This window comes from Aegilops tauschii, chromosome 2 (genome assembly GCF_002575655.3).
Source record: "Aegilops tauschii subsp. strangulata cultivar AL8/78 chromosome 2, Aet v6.0, whole genome shotgun sequence".
NCBI classification, from domain to species: domain Eukaryota; kingdom Viridiplantae; phylum Streptophyta; class Magnoliopsida; order Poales; family Poaceae; genus Aegilops; species Aegilops tauschii.
The window spans coordinates 160382770-160404228 of NC_053036.3; the positions used below are offsets into that span (position 1 = coordinate 160382770).

The 21459-nt window shown below is 45.0% G+C and overlaps 2 protein-coding genes across 3 annotated transcripts; both read right to left on the reverse strand.

The window, feature by feature from the left end:
* Positions 1-13592: 13592 nt before the first annotated feature.
* On the reverse strand, positions 13593-14403 carry LOC109778865 (uncharacterized). The gene has a single exon (XM_020337452.4). The coding sequence runs from the start codon at positions 14250-14252 to the stop codon at positions 13881-13883; it is 372 nt and encodes a 123-aa protein (XP_020193041.1). The 5' UTR covers positions 14253-14403; the 3' UTR covers positions 13593-13880.
* A 1985-nt stretch (positions 14404-16388) lies between these two features.
* On the reverse strand, positions 16389-21229 carry LOC109778867 (adenylyl-sulfate kinase 3). Of its 2 annotated transcripts, none has more exons than XM_020337454.4 (7): positions 20705-21229; positions 19927-20076; positions 19195-19344; positions 18924-19042; positions 18738-18822; positions 17873-17919; positions 16389-16733 (listed from the first exon to the last, which is right to left on the reverse strand). In XM_020337454.4, exons 1-7 carry the CDS (start codon positions 21009-21011, stop codon positions 16635-16637), a joined length of 957 nt encoding a protein of 318 aa, XP_020193043.1. In that variant the 5' UTR covers positions 21012-21229; the 3' UTR covers positions 16389-16634. The 2 variants fall into 2 exon arrangements, with proteins under 2 accessions (XP_020193043.1, XP_040254483.1); XM_040398549.3 differs by having other exon boundaries at positions 19927-20073; positions 20705-21189.
* Positions 21230-21459: the final 230 nt, after the last annotated feature.

The window sequence follows — 21459 nt, forward strand, 5'->3', positions numbered from 1 at the left end:
TACAATCGCTTGAATCGAGTGGGAGTTAATCTTCCAGATGAGATAGTGATGGTTCTCCATAGTCACTGCCACCAAGCTATTAGAGCTTCGTGATGAACTATAACATATCAGGGATAGACATGATGATCCTTGAGCAACTCGTGATGTTTGACACCGCGAAAGTAGAAATCAAGTAGGAGCATCAATTGTTGATGGTTAGTAAAACCACTAGTTTCAAGAAGGGCAAGGGCAAGAAGGGATACTTCATGAAACGGCAAATCAGTTGCTGCTCCAGCGAAGAAACCCAAGGTTGAACCAAACCCGAGACTAAGTGCTTCTGTAATGAGGGGAACGGTCACTGAAGCAGAATTACCCTAGATACTTGGTAAGATGAGAAGGCAGGCAAGGTCGACAGAAGTATATTGGATATATATTATATTAATGTGTACTTTACTAGTACTCATAGTAGCACCAGGGTATTAGATACCGGTTCGGTTGCTAAATGTTAGTAACTTGAAATAAAAGCTGCGGAATAAACGGAGACTAGCTAAAGGTGAGACAACGATATGTGTTGGAAGTGTTTACAAGGTTGATGTGATCAAGCGTCGCATGCTCCCTCTACCATCGAGATTGGTGTTAAACCTAAATAATTGTTATTTGGTGTTTGCGTTGAGCATAGACATGATTGGATTATGTTTGTCGCAATACAGTAATTCATCTAAGGAGAATAATGGTTACTCTGTTTATTTGAATAATACCTTCAATGGTCTTGCACCTAAAATGAATGGTTCATTGAATCTCGATCGTAGTGATACACATGTTCATGCCAAAAGATATAAGATAGTAATGATAGTACCACATACTTGTGGCACTGCCATTTGAGTCATATTGGTATAAATGCATGAAGAAGCTCCATGTTGATGGATCTTTGGACTCACTCGTTTTTTTAAAAGATTGAGACATGCGAACCATGTCTATTGGTATATATGCATGAAGAAACTCCATACAGATGGATCATTTGGACTCACTTGATTTTGAATCACTTGAGACATGCAAATCATACCACATGGGCAAGATGACTGAAAGGCCTCGTTTTCGGTGAGATGAAACAAGAGAGCAACTTGTTGGAAGTAATACATTTGATGTGTGCAATCCAATGAGTGCTGAGGCACGCAGTGGATATCGTTATGTTCTTACTTCATAGATGGTTTGAGTAGATGCTGAGTATATTTACTTGATGAAACACAAGTCCGAATTATTGAAAGGTTCAAGTAATTTCAGAGTGAAGTTGAAGATCGTCGTGACAAGAGGATAAAATGTCTATGATATGATCATAGAGATGAATATCTGAGTTACGCGTTTGGCACACAATTAAGACATTGTGGAAATTGTTTCACAACTAATACCGCCTAGAACACCATAGTGTGATGGTGTGTCCGGACATCATAACCTCACCCTATTGGATATGGTGCATACCATGATGTCTCTTATCGAATTACCACTATCGTTTATGGGTTAGGCATTAGAGACAACCGCATTCACTTTAAATAGGGCACCACGCAATTCCGTTGAGACGACACCGTATGAACTATAGTTTAGAGAAACCTAAGCTGTCGTTTCTTAAAAGTTTGGGGCTGCGACGCTTATGTGAAAAAGTTTCAGGCTGATAAGCTCGAACCCAAAGCGGATAAATGCATCTTCATAGAATACCCAAAACAGTTGGGTATACCTCCTATTTCAGATCTGGAAGCAAAAGCGATTGTTTCTAGAAACGGGTCCTTTCTCGAGGAAAACTTTCTCTCGAAAGAATTGAGTGGGAGGATGGTGGAGACTTGATGAGGTTATTGAACCATGACTTCACTAGTGTGTAGCAGGGCACAGGAAGTTGTTCCTGTGGCACCTACACCAATTGAAGTGGAAGCTTATGATAGTGATCATGAAACTTCGGATCAAGTCACTACCAAACCTCGTAGGACGACAAGGATGCATGCTACTTCAGAGTGGTACGTAATCCTGTCTTGGAAGTCATGTTGCTAGACAACAATGAACCTACGAGCTATGGAGAAGCGATGGTGGGCCCGGATTCTGACGAATGGCTCGAGGCCATAAAATCCGAGAGAGGATCCATGTATAAAAACAAAGTGTAGACTTTGGAAGAATTACTTGATGGTCGTAAGGCTGTTGGGTGCAGATGGATTTTAAAAGGAAGACAGACAATGATGGTAAGTGTCACCATTAAGAAAGCTCGACTTGTCGTTAAGATGTTTTCCGGCAAGTTCAAGGAGTTGACTGCGATGATACTTTCTCACTCGTAGCGATGCTAAGAGTCTGTTGGAATTATATTAGCAGTTACTGCATTATTTATGAAATCTTGCAGATAGGATGTCAAAACATTGTTTCCTCGACGATTTTCTTGAGGAAAGGTTGTATGTGATACAACCAGAAGGTTTTGTCAATCCTGAAAGATGCTAACAAGTATGTAAAGCTCCAGCAATCCTTCTAAGGATTGGAGTAAGCATCTCGGAGTTGGAATGTACGCTTTGATGAGATGATCAAAGATTTTGGGTTTTTACAAAGTTTATGAGAAACTTGTATTTCCAAAGAAGTGAGTGGGAGCACTATAGAATTTCTGATGAGTACATGTTGTTGACATATTGTTGATCAGAAATGATGTAGAATTTCTGGAAAGCATGCAGGGTTATTTGAAAAGTGTTTTTCAATGAAAAACCTGGATTAAGCTACTTGAACATTGAGCATCAAGATCTATAAGGATAGATCAAAAAACACTTAATAGTACTTTCAAATGAATACATACCGTGACAAGATTTTGAAGGAGTTCAAAATAGATCAGCAAAGAAGGAGTTCTTGGCTGTGTTACAAGGTGTGAGTATTGAGTAAGACTCAAGACCTGACCATGGCAGAAGAGAGAGAAAGGATGAAGGTCGTCCCCTATGCTTTAGACGTAGGCTCTACAGTATGCTATGCTGTGTACCGCACCTGAAGTGTGCCTTGCCATGAGTTAGTCAAGGGGTACAATAGTGATCCAGGAATGGATCACATGATAGCGGTCGAACTTATCCTTAGTAACTAGTGGACTAAGGAATTTTCTCGATTATGGAGGTGGTAAAAGAGTTCGTCGTAAAGGGTTACGTCGATGCAAACTTTGACACTAATCCGGATGACTCTGAGTAGTAAACCGGATTCGTATAGTAGAGCAGTTATTTGGAATAGCTCCAAGTAGCACGTGGTAGCTGCATCTACAAGATGACATAGAGATTTGTAAAGCACACACGGATCTGAAAGGTTCAGACCCGTTGACTAGTAACCTCTCTCACAAGCGAGATATGAACAAACCCCATGGGTGTTGGATTCATTACAATCACATAGTAATGTGAACTAGATTACTGACTCTAGTGCAAGTGGGAGACTGTTGGAAATATGCCCTAGAGGCAATAATAAAATGGTTATTATTGTATTTCCTTGTTCATGATAATTGTCTATTGTTCATGCTATAATTGTATTAAGTGGAAACCGTAATACATGTGTGAATACATAGACCACAACATGTCCCTAGTAAGCCTCTAGTTGACTAGCTCGTTGATCAATGGATGGTTATGGTTTCCTAACCATGGACATTGGATGTCATTGATAACGGGATCACATCATTAGGAGAATGATGTGATGGACAAGACCCAATCCTAAGCATAGCACAAGATCGTGTAGTTCGTTTGCTAAGAGCTTTTCTAATGTCAAGTATCGTTTCCTTAGACCATGAGATTGTGCAACTCCCGGATACCGTAGGAATGCTTTGGGTGTACCAAACGTCACAACGTAACTGGGTGGCTATAAAGGTGCACTACAGGTATCTCCGAAAGTGTCTGTTGGGTTGGCACGAATCGAGACTGGGATTTGTCACTCCGTATGACGGAGAGGTATCTCTGGGCCCACTCGGTAATGCATCATCATAATGAGCTCAATGTGACTAAGGAGTTAGTCACGGGATCATGCGTTACGGAACAAGTAAAGAGACTTGCCGGTAACGAGATTGAACGAGGTATTGGGATACCGACGATCGAATCTCGGGCAAGTAACATACCGATAGACAAAGGGAATTGTATACGGGATTGATTGAATCCCCGACATCGTGGTTCATCCGATGAGATCATCGTGGAACATGTGGGAGCCAATATGGGTATCCAGATCCCGCTATTGGTTATTGGCCGGAGAGGTGTCTCGGTCATGTCTGCATGGTTCCCGAACCCGTAGGGTCTACACACTTAAGGTTCGGTGACGCTAGAGTTGCTATGGGAAATAGTATGTGGTTACCGAAGGTTGTTCGGAGTCCCGGATGAGATCCCGGACGTGACGAGGAGTTCCGGAATGGTCCGGCGGTGAAGATCGGTATATTGGACGAAGGGTATTGGAGTCCGGAAGTGTTCCGGGGGTACCAGGCTATGGCCAGCATGACCGAAAGGTGTTTCGGGAGCCCCGGCAAGTGTTGGAGGGCCTCATGGGCCAAAGGGGAAGGGGCAAACCAGCCCACTAAGGGGTGGTGCGCCCCCCACACCCTTTCCCACGTTAGGTGGGGCGCCTCCACCTGGCTTGGGAGGCAAGCCTCCACCTGCTTGGCTTGGGGGGCAAGTCTCCCTAGGATTTTCCCTAGGGAGATCCAATCTGCTTGGCCGCCGCCCCCTAGGGGAAACCCTAGGGTGCCTCCCCCTCTCCCCTTGCCCCTATATATAGTGGAGGGGTGGGAGGGCAGCCGCACCTCTTCCCTGGCGCAGCCCTCCCTCCTCATACACCTCCTCCTCCTCCGTAGTGCTTAGCGAAGCTCTGCCGGAGAACCACGAGCTCCATTGCCACCATGCTGTCGTGTTGCTGGAGTTCTCCCTCAACTTCTCCTCTCCCCTTGCTGGATCAAGAAGGAGGAGATATCCCCAGGCTGTACGTGTGTTGAACACGGAGGCGCCGTCCGTTCGGCGCTAGATCGGATCTTCCGCGATTTGAATCGCTGCGAGTACGACTCCATCAACCGCGTTCTTGTAACGCTTCCGCTTAGCGAACTTCAAGGGTATGAAGATGCACTCCCTCTCTCTCGTTGCTAGCATCTCCTAGATTGATCTTGGTGACACGTAGGAAAATTTTGAATTATTGCTACGTTCCCCAACAACTACTCCATCTCACGTGATGATCGGACATGGTTTAGTTGATATGGATCACGTGATCACTTAGAAGATTAGAGTGATGTCTATCTAAGTGGGAGTTCTTTAAGTAATATGATTAATTGAACTTAAATTTATCATGAACTTAGTCATGGTAGTATTTGCAAATTATGTTGTAGATCAATAGCTCGCATTGTTGCTTCCCTATGTTTATTTTTGATATGTTCCTAGAGAAAAATTATGTTGAAAGATGTTAGTAGCAAAGATGCGGATTGGATCCGTGATCTGAGGATTATCCTCATTGCTGCACAGAAGAATTATGTCCTTGATGCACCGCTAGGTGACAGACCTATTGCAGGAGCAGATGCAGACGTTATGAATGTTTGGCTAGCTCAATATGATGACTACTTGATAGTTTAGTGCACCATGCTTAACAGCTTAGAATCAGGACTTCAAAGAAGTTTTGAACGTCATGGACCATATGAGATGTTCCAGGAGTTGAAGTTAATATTTCAAGCAAATACCCGAGTTGAGAGATATGAAATCTCCAACAAGTTCTATAGCTAAAAGATGGAGGAGAATAGCTCAAGCAGTGAGCATGTGCTCAGATTGTCTGGGTACTACAATCGCTTGAATCAAGTGGGAGTTAATCTTCCAGATAAAATAGTGATTGACAGAATTCTCTAGTCACCATCACCAAGTTAGTAGAACTTCGTGATGAACTATAGTATGCAAGGGATGACGAAAGTAATTCCCGACCTCTTCGTGATGCTTAAATCGACGAAGGTAGAAATCAAGAAAGAGCATCAAGTGTTGATGGTTAACAAGACCACTAGTTTCAAGAAAAGGGCAAAGGGATAGAAGGGGAACTTCAAGAAGAACGGCAAGCAAGTTGCTGCTCAAGTGAAGAAGCCCAAGTCTGGACCTAAGCCTGAGACTAAGTGCTTCTACTGCAAAGGGACTGGTCACTGGAAGCGGAACTGCCCCAAGTATTTGGTGGATAAGAAGTATGGCAAAGTGAACAAAGGTATATTTGATATACAGATTATTGGTGTGTATTTTACTAGTGTTCATAGCAACCCTTCGGTATTTGATACTGGTTCAGTTGCTAAAGAGTAGTAACTCGAAACGGGAGTTGCATAATGAACAGAAACTAGTTAAGGATGAAGTGGCGATGTGTATTGGAAGTGGTTCCAAGATTGATATGATCATCATCGCACACTCCCTATACTTTCGGGATTAGTGTTGAACCTAAATAAGTGTTATTTGGTGTTTGCGTTGAGCATGAATATGATTTGATCATGTTTATTGCAATACGGTTATTCATTTAAGTTAGAGAATAATTGTTGTTCTGTTTACATGAATAAAACCTTATATGGTTACACACCCAATGAAAATGGTTTGTTGAATCTCGATAGTAGTGATACACATATTCATAATATTGAAGCCAAAAGATGCAGAGTTGATAATGATAGTGCAACTTATTTGTGGCACTGCCGTTTAGGTCATATCGGTATAAAGCGCATGAAGAAACTCCATACTGATGGACTTTTGGAACCACTTGATTATGAATCACTTGGTACTTGCGAACCGTGCCTCATGGGCAAGATGACTAAAACACCGTTCTCCGGAACTATGGAGAGAGCAACAGATTTATTGGAAATCATACATACAGATGTATGTGGTCCGATGAATATTGAGGCTCGTGGCGGATATCGTTATTTTCTCACCTTCACAGGTGATTTGAGCAGATATGGGTATATCTACTTAATGAAACATAAGTCTGAAACATTTGAAAAGTTCAAATAATTTCAGAGTGAAGTTGAAAATCATCGTAACAAGAAAATAAAATTTCTACGATCTCATCGTGGAGGAGAATATTTGAGTTATGAGTTTGGTCTTCATTTGAAACAATGCGGAATAGTTTCGCAACTCACGCCACCCGGAACACCACAGTGTAATGGTGTGTCCGAACGTCGTAATCGTACTTTACTAGATATGGTGCGATCTATGATGTCTCTTACTGATTTACCGCTATCGTTTTGGGGTTATGCTTTAGAGACGGCTGCATTCACGTTAAATAGGGCACCATCAAAATCCGTTGAGACGACGCCTTATGAACTGTGGTTTGGCAAGAAACCAAAGTTATCGTTTCTTAAAGTTTGGGGTTGCGATGCTTATGTGAAAAAAACTTCAACCTGATAAGCTCGAACCCAAATCGGAGAAATGTGTCTTCATAGGATACCCAAAGGAGACTGTTGGGTACACCTTCTATCACAGATCCGAAGGCAAAACTTTTGTTGCTAAATTCGGAATTTTTTTGGAGAAGGAGTTTCTTTTGAAAGAAGTGAGTGGGAGGAAAGTAGAACTTGATGAGGTAACTGTACCTGCTCCCTTATTGGAAAGTAGTTCATCACAGAAACCGGTTTCTGCGACACCTACACCAATTAGTGAGGAAGTTAATGATGATGATCATGAAACTTCAGATCAAGTTATTACTGAACCTCGTAGGTCAACTAGAGTAAGATCCGCACCAGGGTGGTACGGTAATCCTGTTCTGAAGGTTATGTTACTAGACCATGACGAACCTACGAACTATGAAGAAGCGATGGTGAGCCCAGATTCCGCAAAATGGCTTGAGGCCATGAAATCCGAGATGTGATCCATGTATGAGAACAAAGTATGGACTTTGGTTGACTTGCCCGATGATCGGCAAGCCATTGAAAATAAATGGATCTTCAAGAAGAAGACTGACATTGACGGTAATGTTACTGTCTATAAAGCTCGACTTGTTGCGAAAGGTTTTCGACAAATTCAAGGGATTGACTACGATGAGACCTTCTCACTCGTATCTATGCTTAAGTCTGTCCGAATCATGTTAGCAATTGCCGCATTTTATGAAATCTGGCAAATGGATAAACAAAACATCATTCCTTAATGGATTTATTAAAGAAGAGTTGTATATGATGCAACCAGAAGGTTTTGTCAATCCTAAAGGTGCTAACAAAATATGCAAGCTCCAGCGATCCATCTATGGACTGGTGCAAGCATCTCGGAGTTGGAATATACGCTTTGATAAGTTGATCAAAGGATATAGTTTTATACAGACTTGCGGTGAAGCCTGTATTTACAAGAAAGTGAGTGGGAGCACTACAACATTTCTGATAAGTAAATGTGAATGACATATTGTTGATCGGAAATAATGTAGAATTATTCTGCAAAGCATAAAGGAGTGTTTGAAAGGAGTTTTTCAAAGAAAGACCTCGGTGAAGCTGCTTACATATTGAGCATCAAGATCTATAGAGATAGATCAAGACGCTTGATAAGTTTTTTCAATGAGTACATACCTTAACAAGATTTTGAAGTGGTTCAAAATGGAACAGTCAAAGAAAGAGTTTCTTGCCTGTGTTACAAGGTGTGAAATTGAGTAAGACTCAAAGCCCGACCACGGCAGAAGATAGAAAAAGAATGAAAGTCATTCCCTATGTCTCAGCCATAGGTTCTATAAAGTATGTCATGCTGTGTACCAGATCTATTGTATACCCTACACTGATTTTGGCAAGGGAGTACAATAGTGATCTAAGAGTAGATCACTTGACAGCGGTCAAAATTATCCTTGGTGGAATAAGGATATGTTTCTCGATTATGGAAGTGAAAAAAGGTTCGTCGTAATGGGTTACGTCGATGCAAGTTTTGACACTAATCTACATGACTCTAAGTCTCGGTCTAGATACATATTGAAAGTGGGAGCAATTAGCTAGAGTAGCTCCGTGCAGAGCATTGTAGACATAGAAATTTGCAAAATACTTACGGATCTGAATGTGACAGGCCCGTTGACTAAAATTATCTCACAAGCAAAACATGATCACACCTTAGTACTCTTTGGGTGTTAATCACATAGCGATGTGAACTAGATTACTGACTCTAGTAAACCCTTTGGGTGTTGGTCACATGACGATGTGAACTATGGGTGTTAATCACATGGTGATGTGAACTATTGATGTTAAATCACATGGCGATGTGAACTAGATTATTGACTCTAGTGCAAGTGGGAGACTGAAGGAAATATGCCCTAGAGGCAATAATAAAGTTATTATTTATTTCCTTATATCATGATAAATGTTTATTATTCATGCTAGAATTGTATTAACCGGAAACATAATACTTGTGTGAATACATAGACAAACAAAGTGTCACTAGTATGCCTCTACTTGACTAGCTCGTTGATCAAAGATGGTTATGTTTCCTAGCCATTGACATGAGTTGTCATTTGATTAACGGGATCACATCATTAGGAGAATGATGTGATTGGCTTGACCCATTCCGTTAGCTTAGCAATCGATCGTTTAGTATGTTGCTATTGCTTTCTTTATGACTTATACATGTTCCTATGACTATGAGATTATGCAACTCCCGTTTACCGGAGGAACACTTTGTGTGCTACCAAACGTCACAACGTAACTGGGTGATTATAAAGGTGCTCTACAGGTGTCTCCGATGGTACTTGTTGGGTTGGCGTATTTCGAGATTAGGATTTGTCACTCCGATTGTCGGAGAGGTATCTCTGGGCCCTCTCGGTAATGCACATCACTTAAGCCTTGCAACTAATGAGTTTGTTGCGAGATGATGTATTACGGAACGAGTAAAGAGACTTGCCGGTAACGAGATTGAACTAGGTATTAAGATACCGACGATCGAATCTCGGGCAAGTAACATACCGATGGCAAAGGGAACAACGTATGTTGTTATGCGGTCTCACCGATAAAGATCTTCGTAGAATATGTGGGAACCAATATGAGCATCCAGGTTCCGCTATTGGTTATTGACCGGAGACATGTCTCGGTCATGTCTACATAGTTCTCGAACCCGTAGGGTCCGCACGCTTAACGTTTCGATGACAGTTATATTATGAGTTTATATGTTTTGATGTACCGAAGGTTTTTTGGGGTCCCGGATGTGATCACGGACATGACGAGGAGTCTCGAAATGGTCGAGACATAAAGATTGATATATTGGAAGCCTATGTTTGGATATCGGAAGTGTTCCGGGTGAAATCGGGATTTTACCGGAGTACCGGGAGGTTACCGGAACCCCCCGGTAACATAATGGGCCTTAGTGGGCCTAGGTGGAAGAGAGGAGAGGCGGCTAGGACTGGGCCGCGCGCCCCTCCCCCTAGTCCGAATAGGACAAGGAGAAGGGGGCGGCGCCCCCCTTCCTTCTTCTCCCTCTCCTCTTTCCCCCCTCTCAAGTCCTAATCCAACTAGGAAAAGGGGGGAGTCCTACTCCCGGTGGGAGTAGGACTCCTCCTGGCGCGCCCCAAGGCTGGCCGCACCTCTCCCCCTTTGCTCCTTTATATACGGGGGCAGGGGGCACCCCAAAGACACAACAATTGATCTATTGATCTCTTAGCCGTGTGCGGTGCCCCCCTCCACCATATTACACATCGATAATATCGTAGCGGTGCTTAGGCAAAGCCCTGCGTCGGTAGAACATCATCATCGTCACCACATCGCCGTGCTGACGAAACTCTCCCTCAACACTCGGCTGGATCGGAGTTCGAGGGACGTCATCGAGCTGAACGTGTGCTGAACTCGGAGGTGTCGTGCGTTCGGTACTTGATCGGCCGGATCGTGAAGACGTACGACTACATCAACCGCGTTGTGTTAACGCTTCCGCTTTCGATCTACGAGGGTACATGGACAACACTCTCCCCTCTCGTTGCTATGCTTCACCATGATCTTACGTGTGCGTAGGAATATTTTTTTTAAATTACTACATTCCCCAACATATATCTCCTTGCAACGCACGGGCATTGTTCTAGTTCACTTTAATTTTGCTAAATATAAGGAGCATCAATTGTTTTAAAAATGAGTTTTCTCTAATTCTCAACTACAGTTGTGCGCCAACCACGTAACTATAGTTACACATCCACTACCAGACACTAATGCGCCTAATATTGTATTTATTATCACTACCTCTACGGTTGCACATCCGCTAACTACATGCAACTATATTTATGTATTTCTTCTGGAAAAAAATGAAAAAAAAAACTACTCCCTCCATTTCAAGCTCATAGATAAAACTATTTATATATACAATATGAAATATATATAATGTGAAAACACGGCTTATGATGTATCTAATAATATGTATTTTGTATTCTATATGTATATGTTTTTTTCTAAAAACTTGGTCAAAGTTTGACTTATTAAAAAAACTATACACACTACATTATGAAACAGAGGGAGTAGAAAGCAAAAAGGGAAAAGAAAAGTAAAACAAGAAAAAATAGACAATGACCGATTGTGAGGCGGCAACAACACATGTAGTCCAGGCACACCATTGTTTTTTGGGGAAGAGATGATGTGGTAGAGCCGGGCGATGGCATTCCTTACCACCGACAAGGTCTCAGGAATGAGTTTTGAAAGTCGTGGTCACAAGACGACGAATAACAACGAAGTTTTGGCCTTGCAGTTTTTTTTTTCTTTTCTTTGTAAGGTATGTCGCTTGAGAGAGTGTTGCATAAGTTTTTTTCTTTTGCGGGGTGAGAGCCAGAATAATGTGTTCTTTGTCTACCTCCATTTCAGTGGAGGTGGAGGGTACGTGGAGATATGTCTACAACGAATTTTGCTTGGGTCCTATCACCTTTAGTCTTGAATCTGTTTGGATCCATTCGGCATTCATCTTTGATAGTTCCACCTGGATTTGGTGTCCAACAGATCCATTGGATCTGGCAGACGTTGATCTGCAGTAAATCTGCTTGGATTTGGTTGATACTTGTGGTTGTTAGTGTGTTTGAAGGTACAGTCTTTTTGAATTTCGTCTGCATTTTCTTCATCGTCGACGGTGCTGCTCTGGTTCTTTGGCTCATCAGGTCTTAGCATGTCAATTTTTGACTGTCAACTACAGTAAGATTTGCCCAGCTTCGATGAGGGAGGGCGATGATGGCATCATCCTTACATCTTTGTTAGGTGGTACAAGGATCTGATTACTTCTTTTACTTCTGTGTATCTGTGTACATCTTATCAATAGATCGAAATAATCACATTTTTTTGTGTGTTAGTCTAGACCCGCCTTGCAATCGAAAAAATGTCTAGGTGTGCCTTGCTGTCGGGAAAAGAAGTCTAGATGCGCCTTGCACCTACACGTATCGTTTCATGGAGAGGGGACATCGAGATGACCAAAACCCTACTTGTCGTCCCATCTACTCCCCCTCTTGCCGCCGCCAGGAGACGTTGCCAGGCAAATCCCATGCAGTGCCGACGCCAGAGTCGGCGGGAGGTCCAGATCGGGGGCGACATGTTTGTGGAGGAGTTGGAGGGCTGCTGTCGAATGACGAAGGAGATGTGTGTTCAAGTGACAGTCTTCATCAGGCAGTGCTCGATGACGACATTGGTGATCCAGCGGAGCAATCGTCAACGGCGGCCCAACCTGGCTAGGTTACTGGAGAAGAGGGAATTGTGCATGGTCCTGGACGACAACAAGCTCGACATTAGACCCTGACCTGTCGTGCAATGACATGTGTGATTTTTTTTTTCCCATGATTTCTTTAGGGAGTCTTCGAGTTTGGGTTTAGGTTTCCGATGACCCACTGGTTTCAAATGGATCCATCTGAATTCGGACGGTTTTCGTTGTATTCGGAGTTTCACAAAAATTAATCGACGTTGCCTTCTTCGGGGCAGCGATTTGCTTCATTGTATTGGTCTGCATCGATGACTTCTCGAGTGCTGCTTCTACAAGTTCATGGGTTCAAAAAAAGTTTGCTCCGCCGAGGTGAAGCTATCCTCACAATGCGCCGCCAATGGATGTGGATGTAGGAGGAAGAAGACTTCGACACCCCAAAGATTTGAATGTAGCTTTATTTTTCTGTATGAGTGTGTTTGTAAGGACATGCAGTGCTTAATATATGACCTTAGGGCATCCACAATGTGTAGAGGGAGCACCGCCTCTCTGTTGGGTCCCACGCGTTGCCTCTAAGTTTTAGGGGAAGTTACGTAATGTATAAGGTTGTGGTCACCTCTTAGATTGCAGGTTTAGAAAACGAGTTTCTCAATGTATTTTATTCTACCATAGCCATTCCCAAGAACTGACATATGGGGGCACTCAATTTCTATATTTCTTAGAGGCAGCCTCCATGCTAAGAGGCGATACTAATAATTTTGGGCTAAAGGTTGAGGTTTGTAATGGATGGAGATTGTCTCTGAGAGGAGAGAGAAGGCTTAGAGGCAGAAAAACCATACACTGTGGGTGCTCTTGGACCCTTTCACAGTAAAAAAAAAAAAAGGCATGATGAACAATAGTCCCCGTTGCCGTCACCATAAACAATTGGCTCATTTGGCCATTTTCACCAGAAAAACTCGCCCGCATGGTAATCACATCAAGTTATCTCCCGATTTTGTCTAAAAAAAGTTATCTCCCGATTAGTAGCACGATTTGGTATACCATGACAAGGACAGGAGAAGAAACGTTCTCCGTTTACAACTTTGTTTCCTTTCTGCACTAACGGGCATAATTTCCATCTGTTACACAGTGTTTCAACTTTTCAAACCAAATAATCGAAAAATAAACCAAATGTGAAAAACCGTCTTGATTTCTCGCTGAAGCCAACCAACCAAGCTAATATGTACAGCGTTTATACAGTTACTACAAAGAATGGAACGGACAAAGCGGCACCACCGCCTAGCTAACACAAGCCCGACACGACGATCGCCAGTACACATGCACATCGCGGCTGCTTTCCTAGTCGTCCGAGTAGTACAGCCCCTCCTCGTCGGAGCCGCCCATCCACGTGGACGACGACGAGCCGCCGTCGGAGGAGAGCGAGAGGGACCTCCGGTAGCTGTACAGCACGGCGCCGGGCGGCCGGCGCGCCATCCAGCCGCCGCGCCCGGACGCCGGCACGTAGTACTGGTCCGGCTCCGGCAGCGGCAGGCAGAAGAAGACGTAGAGGCACTCGGCCAGGCGCTCCAGCTCCCGCGCGGGCGGCGTGAGCAGCGCGCGCAGCACCTCGTCGGCCCGCAGCCGCCGCCGCTGCCCCGGCCGCGGCGGCCCCTGGCACAGCTCCGCCGGCACCCGCGCCGCCGCCGCCAGCCACGCGCCGCTGAACACCATCCGTCCCCTCTGCTGCTACTGCTGCTTCCTCGCGTCCCTCGCTGACCGTCCCGTGCCGTTTTGTTTGGCGCCGTCGGCCGGTTGCGTGCGCGTGCTCTGGCTTGCGTGGAGTGCGGGGGGGGGGGGGGGGGGGGGGAGAGGAGAAGAGGGAAGTCGGGCGCGCGAAGTGGTGGCGTGGAAGGGAGCCCGCGGGGGGGGGGGGTTTATATATGTCTCGGCAGGTCACTGCGTTAGGACAGGAGGGCGTCAGCGGCGGGGAAGGCGCGGGTGGCCGGCGGGGTGGGTTTGTTGTGAGTACGTGCCGGCGCGGTCGTCGTCGACTCGTCGCTTCCGCCGGCGGGCGCGCGGCCTGCTCCGAGGAGGTTTCGTTGGTTTTTCCGCGTTCCGGGGCTGTGTTTTGAATGGTTGTGGTTTGTGTCGCACCCGCACGGGTGCAAGCAAAGGTGTACAGAACGCGTGCGCCGGGTCCGGAGACGGTGTATGGTCCGGTGTCTCCGGTCGGTCGTCTCTTCGTACGATGGAGAATGCGGTGACCAAGTGCCGTAGCCGTCTTGGATGGTTCAACGGAGACGGGGAAGGATTGACCCGGTAGGAAACCACACGTCGTGGCCCGCTCCAATGTCACGAGTTAGAGTTAGCTGCAGATCAGTTTACCATTCCAGGGTCTGTGCAACCCGTGTGCGGATCCATGCGACCACCCATCGTATTCCGTGGCCTGCTGAATTGTATCATCTTTCTTTCTTTTTCTTGTGATGCGGGAAAGGTGAATTGTATGGCCTTTATTGTCCTGGCATGACAAGATGTAGGACCGGTCTTCATTGACCAGATAAACATTTCAGGACATGCGCTTCCTATCACTTATGTATTATTTCGAGTTAGCATTCTTTCGCTTCGGACAATGCAAGAACGTACTACAATTGTTTTTCATTTTATTTGAAGGGAAGGATACTAGAATTGTTTTGGTATGTGCTGCAAGCAACAAGGCAGACGACTCTCAATAATTGGAAATTCAAATGGTCAGCATAAGAGCATCTCCAACAGGCGCCTAAAACTGCTTTGCCGTGCGCCCATCACCTGGTTTGGCGCGGCGCGCCGCGCTGGCTCCAGCAACCGCGCTAAAATGCAGCGCGCGCACAAAAAATGCAGCGTGTGTGACTCACCGAGGCATATATGGCATTTTGAACACAAAATAAAGTTGAAACATTCAAAATGCAATGAACATGACATATAAAATTTCACACAAACAAGTTGATGAAGAAAAATTCATGCCCACAAGTTCAAAATCATGCCCACAAGTTCATCCAACCAAGTTCAAAATGCAAATCAAGTTCAATACACAAATGAAAGACACATCATTCCTCGTCCTCGTCCTCGTCCTCATCTTCGAAAGACGATTCTTCCGCCTCCAAAGATGAATCTTCCTCCCTCTCCTCATCGCGCACCGCATCACGTGAAGCTCCGACGGTGTTGGCAAGATCTTCAACGGCATCTTCATGGAAATGTGTGCGAGGAGGCACATCGAAAGACATTCCGCCCATGGCGGCCGGAGGTGCACCCATGCCTCCCATGAGAGAAGCAAAACTCATGCCTCCCATGGTGGCCATAGCGTCGGGGGGTGCTCCAAAGCCAGCAATGCCGCCGAGGTCATCCGCGGCGGCATGAAGAGGCCGCGCGCGAGGCCGATGGTCGGAGGAGCTCCGGCGGAGGCGAGGCCAACGCCACCCGGGCTAGGGTTTGCGGCGGCGGCGGCGGCGGCGGAGGGGTCACGGCTATAGGATGGGGTGAGCGGGGTGCCGGCGCGTGCGTCCATGGGGTGCAGTTCGCCGGCACCGGCGCGCGCAGGGCGTAGGAGGCGGAGAAGAGAGAGTACAGCGCGAGCGCTCGAGTGTGCCGCGCGCGGAAGCGGGCGACCCAAATACACCGCACGAGATAGCGAATCCGACCGCGCGCCCAACTCCTTATACCGCGCGCGCGGTTATTGCGCGCCCGCTGGAGCCACCCGCCGGGTTGCGCGCGTGCTAAACTGGCTAAATTTGCGGCGCGGCGCTTGTTTAGCGCGCCTGTTGGAGATGCTCTAACTGCTCTTGTACCTCATCGCAACAACCAGGAAACAGCACAAGTTGTGGGGCGAATAAATTAGTAACAAACTCCTACCACCCTGCTCTGGATGCCATTGCAATTTACACACTACATTTTCCTGCCGCAGCTAACAGAAGTTAACAAACACAGAAACTACGAGTAGACAGATCAACGCACACAACCAATCTGAACAAGCACAGAAAATAAAATAAAAACAGCCAGCGCTTGACTTATCCTGCCGCGCCGCTAATCTGGTGGAAATACCCTCTAGCATGACAACAGGCTCATGGCTTCCGTCACGGTCTACTCGTGCAGAAAGCCTTTGTCCTCGAGATAAGTAATCACTTGTGCCGCCATGTCGGATGGCGAAGGGCACACGCCATCCACTTCCTTTATCTCAATCTGCAATCAAAGCAAACTCTTCATGCTTCAAGGTGAAGGACAAAACTGGCAACTGCTTGTCAACGGCAGGAAAGAGCACCCGAAGAGATCATGACAACTTCTTACAAGCGGCTTAGCTGTATTAAGTATTATGGCCTGACGCACTCGCCCATTCACCACATGGTTTGGAGAGCTTGCCCCCCCCCCCCCCCCCAAGGTTAAATTCTTCGCATGGTTGACCTTGCAAGACCGGAACTGGACCGCCGACCGGTTGGAGCGGCGTGGTTGGGATAATTGTGGGCTTTGCCCGCTTTGCAAACGTGAGCAAGAATCGGGCATCCACCTCTTCGTCAAGTGCCGCTTCTCCATTAGGCTTTGGCGATCGGTCATCGACAAGTTTGGTCTTGTGCACATGGACACCTCCAATTGGCACCTTGAGGATTCCCTCATGCAATGGTGGGATAGAAGGACCGACATGCGAAACCCCAATAGACGAGCGATGGCCTCCCTCACCATGCTCGTCTCTTGGACTATTTGGAACGAGAGAAACGCGCGGGTGTTTCGCAACAAGAGTGCGCCGCCGCCTATCCTGCTCCAAAATATCGTACTCGAGGCAAAACTATGGGTTACGGCAGGTGCTAAGAAACTAGGGCGTATTGTTGTACGAGAGTAATTGCCATGCCGTTTTGCAAGGGCGCTTGTAAAAACTCTAAACTCTATTCTCCTCTTATTTAATGGATGAGGCAAATCTTTTGCCTCCGTTTCGAAAAAAAAACAACCACTAGGAATTATATGAATTTAAGTGCCTCCTGCGGCTGTAAATTCAACGTTTATGATGGCGTATTCACAGTAAAGATCAACCTACGCATTTAAACAGTGTACTTGGTAATTAACCATATCAAACATGTACCCTCTAGTGCTGTCCTCAAGTATAGAGCATGTTGACGATTCTCTTTAGCATGTTAAGCATGCGTTCTTGATTATGTTTCAAAGATGATGAAGCGTGCTCTATTTTCCCAATTCAATCATTTTAGGTTAGAATATCAGTGAGCCAACTACTAAATACATGACGGCAGAAGCAATCACATTAACACCTTAAATAATGCACACTTAACCATGCGAAAATGATAGCACTTAGCATGTATGACATGATGATGTACCTCGCAATTTAATGGCGCTTCATATGGGTCATCAATACCAGTAAACCCTGCAGAAAGACAAAATTAGAGCTTGAAGACTTGAAGGATGAGTGCACCACACAAGGTTTAACAAGACAGGCCAAAAAATTTATTGCAAGATTATTTGCGAAGAATGGTCAAACAGAGGCGACAAAGTGAAAATAAGTACCCACATGGGAACTTATTTCACTGCAAAAACTTACACAAAAGTATGGGAGGCAAAAGGAGGGTTTCAGATTTATTATTTTCCTTGCATTTTCCATTTCCAACTGGATAACAGCCTAACCCAACATAAAAATGCACACGCAAACCGAAAAAGATGTTTAATAGTTGTCACAAAGACCAGTTCAACTGTTCTTGTCTTGAGCATTAGAGACAAAAACAACTTGAATGCGATGGAGCTCCTAGAAACTCACAACACATATCAATTAAAATACGAGAAAATCAGATAGTTTGAGGCAACTTGGAAGTTCCGATGGTGATGTCTAGTTGTGCAGTTAGAGACAGAACCTTGCCTACAAACGGTGATCCCACGATGATCATACGTAACACCATTACACAATGAAAATACTAATCTACGTAGTATGTGCATCAATACATCTAAGCATGGCTGCGAGCTTGCAATTACCAATCACAATCCTCACAGAATTGACGATTTCAAGACTTGGAGAATGACTGAGTGTGATATTTTTCCTATCCGGTTTTGCTTTCCCGAAATATGCATAGTTTGGTTAGTGTAATTACAAATTTGATTATAAAAAACAGGATTTTTTTTAGCTAAACTGAAGAGTGAAGCACTAATCGATTATTTTCAGCTTGGACATCAAAGATTATATGATAATCTCACCCTTTATTTTTCCTGCACGAGCAAGCTTATAAAGGCCCTTCGGATCCCTTGCTTCACACAATTCCAAGGACATGTTCAAGAAAACCTGCAAAAAAGTTGACGAGAGTTTGTTCAGCAGTCATGACAAAAACCCAGTAGGAAGCTAATTTCAATAGAGATGAAGGTAAAATAAGAAGAATCCCTTACTTCAATAAAACTACCGTCTGACAACAGTGCACGACAAGACTCTCGGTCTCTCCTATACGGAGATATAAAACTAGCAATGCACACTAGACCTGCATCTGCAAATAGCTTTGCAACTTCACCTGCTCAAAAATAGTTGAAACAAAACGTAAGTGCAAATGGGTGGACAGTAAAAGACATCAGCACAAGCATGTTTTTTCTGTTTACAATTTTTTATCTTCATTAGAACTTTGTTAGATCTACAAATACAATTCTGTGTTCAGGAGATACTTACCAACTCTGCGTATATTTTCAGCACGATCTTCAGCTGCGAAGCCAAGATCCTTGTTAAGACCATGTCTTAAGTTATCGCCATCAAGAACATACGCAAGCTTCCCTCTTGTATGGAGCTCTCGACCTAATGTGCATGCCAAGGTACTTTTACCTTGACAATGCGAAGTAAAAACAATATAGAATTAGATAAAGGCACTAATAAAGCATCATCAGTAAAATAAAAGGAGGTTTACATCGAGAATAAATGCTAAATATTAGTAGAATGTTTTAGTTGGCAAATTGTCTCTTCAAATAGCAGAGTTCTGATTTACTGCAATGTTAGACATTGGTGAAGAACAAACGAAACTCTAGCAAGCACGATGAACATCAGCCACATAGATAGCATAATATATTAATATTCTCTTATAGTACTCTTGACAATTTAGCAGAGTTGACCTTTCACAACTTGGAAGTTATTTTGTGATGAATTTAATACCTCAACATGATGTAATCTATGAAGATGGAGTGAACAATAACAATATGAAAAATTGACAGCTAAATTATGAAGAGTCATAGAATTGACACCTTTTGGCCTTAATCAATTGTGTTGAACTGAAATGATTTATGTAAAGTAAAGATATACCGGTCTGTAGGCAAAAAATGTAGTTGAATGACTCATACTTGAACAACTCAAAAAATGCACCCACATTTTATGAAGCAGACATCACAATAAATCCAGGTGATCTTTAATTACCTGAACCACTAAGGCCTGTAATCCAAACAACACACCCTTTCTGCTTCAGTAGATTTTGCCGGTCAGTCTTGCCCACTGGGCAATCATGCCAGAAGATATTTGATGACTTGGGCACAGTTGACGACATCTCCAAAACTCTGTTCTCGCCTTCTACACAGTTAAATCGTTAACATGACATGATGACAATAAGAAAAGGCACAATAATAAAGATATAAATGATCTTAGGTACCCCCTCCGTAAACTAATTTAAGAGTGTTTAGGTTACTATTTTAGTGATCTAAACGCTCTTATATTTGCTTACAGAGGGAGTACAGAAGAAGGCTAAACAGAAATATTCATTGCCAATGTCATCAAGTAGAACCCTCGCAAAAAAAAAATTCATCAAGTAGAAGCAATTCTTCCTTGAGCTCCATGATGTGAAGTCAGCTACCAGTCAGCGATGTAACAAGGGAGGGGGTTGTGCATTCTAAGCCCAGGTCAAGATTTCAATAGGAAACAATTCCACTAGGTACTACTGCTGTAGTAGTATATGCCGGCAACCCACCCCGATCCAAGGGCCGAACCGGAATTGTAAGCATGGAAAATAAACATTTCCGGCGGCTGCTGCGACGCCCCCGCTGATCTAGAATTCCCGCGAAGCCCCGGCCAAAATGCGACTGAGATTTCACGCGGCCACGCTCCCCGATCACCAGGCATCAACCGCATTGGATCAGATAATCAAATTGCCCAAGGAGCAGAAACGAGAGGAAGGAAAAGGAGAGGAAGGTTAGGTACGTGCCTAGGCTGACCCCGATGTGCTCCGCACTGGACCGGCCGCCCGCGCATTCGGCGCGGGGGTCCCGGGCTCGGACCGGCGGCGCCCCGCCTGCTATCCTCCCCGGGGAGGAGGGCGAGAGGCGGAGGCGCGGGCGGAGCAACCCTAGATCCGCTGGGCTTCCGCCGCTTGAAGAGGAGGAGGATGAGGAAGAGGCGGCGCGCGGTTGGCGAGGGCACCAGCGGCTCGCGCGCTGCGGGCCTGCGGTGGAGGCGGTGAGGCAGCCAGTGGCGCGCGGGCGTGGCGAGGCTGCTGCTGCTGCCGCCTCCATCGGGGAAGGAGGAGTGATGGTTACGCCGCGCCTTTTTGTTTTCTGGAAATGCTTTGGGCCAGGAATCGGATTACTTGCTAATTTTGGCGGCGAATTCGGAGGAACTGGTACCGCTGCAAAGCGTACATTAGCGAGTGAACCTGGTATGTGAGTGCGTCTTGGTGCATCACTAGTAGGTGGGGCGCGCCCTGGGCGCGCCTCCTGTGCGTTCTTGTGCGCACTTGCCTTGGCTGTGCAGCTGTGCACCTGCATATGCAGGCCAGGGTACAGTTCACAAAAATTTAGAGAAAAGTGTTTATTCAAGAGACATAGCAAGGTAATAGGTGCATATTATAAGATACAGTAGGTCACAATTTTACAAGGTGGATGATAGAGCACAACATTGAATTGAAATCAAAGGCTAACATGCTCCAAAAGAAAAACGATCTTCAAAAGAAAAGTAGAGTTC

What these genes read in the sequence shown, in the direction of transcription:
- LOC109778865 (XM_020337452.4), bottom strand. Translation starts at nt 14,252, where the DNA reads ATGGTGTTCAGCGGCGCGTGGCTGGCGGCGGCGGCGCGGGTGCCGGCG.
- LOC109778867 (XM_020337454.4), bottom strand. Translation starts at nt 21,011, where the DNA reads ATGGAGGCGGCAGCAGCAGCAGCCTCGCCACGCCCGCGCGCCACTGGC. An exon ending in TACAGGCCTTAGTGGTTCAG is followed by an intron (nt 19,345 to 19,926) that starts GTAATTAAAGAT and finishes CGCATTGTCAAG; the next exon opens with GTAAAAGTACCTTGGCATGC. An exon ending in AAGCGCCATTAAATTGCGAG is followed by an intron (nt 16,734 to 17,872) that starts GTACATCATCAT and finishes CTTTGATTGCAG; the next exon opens with ATTGAGATAAAGGAAGTGGA.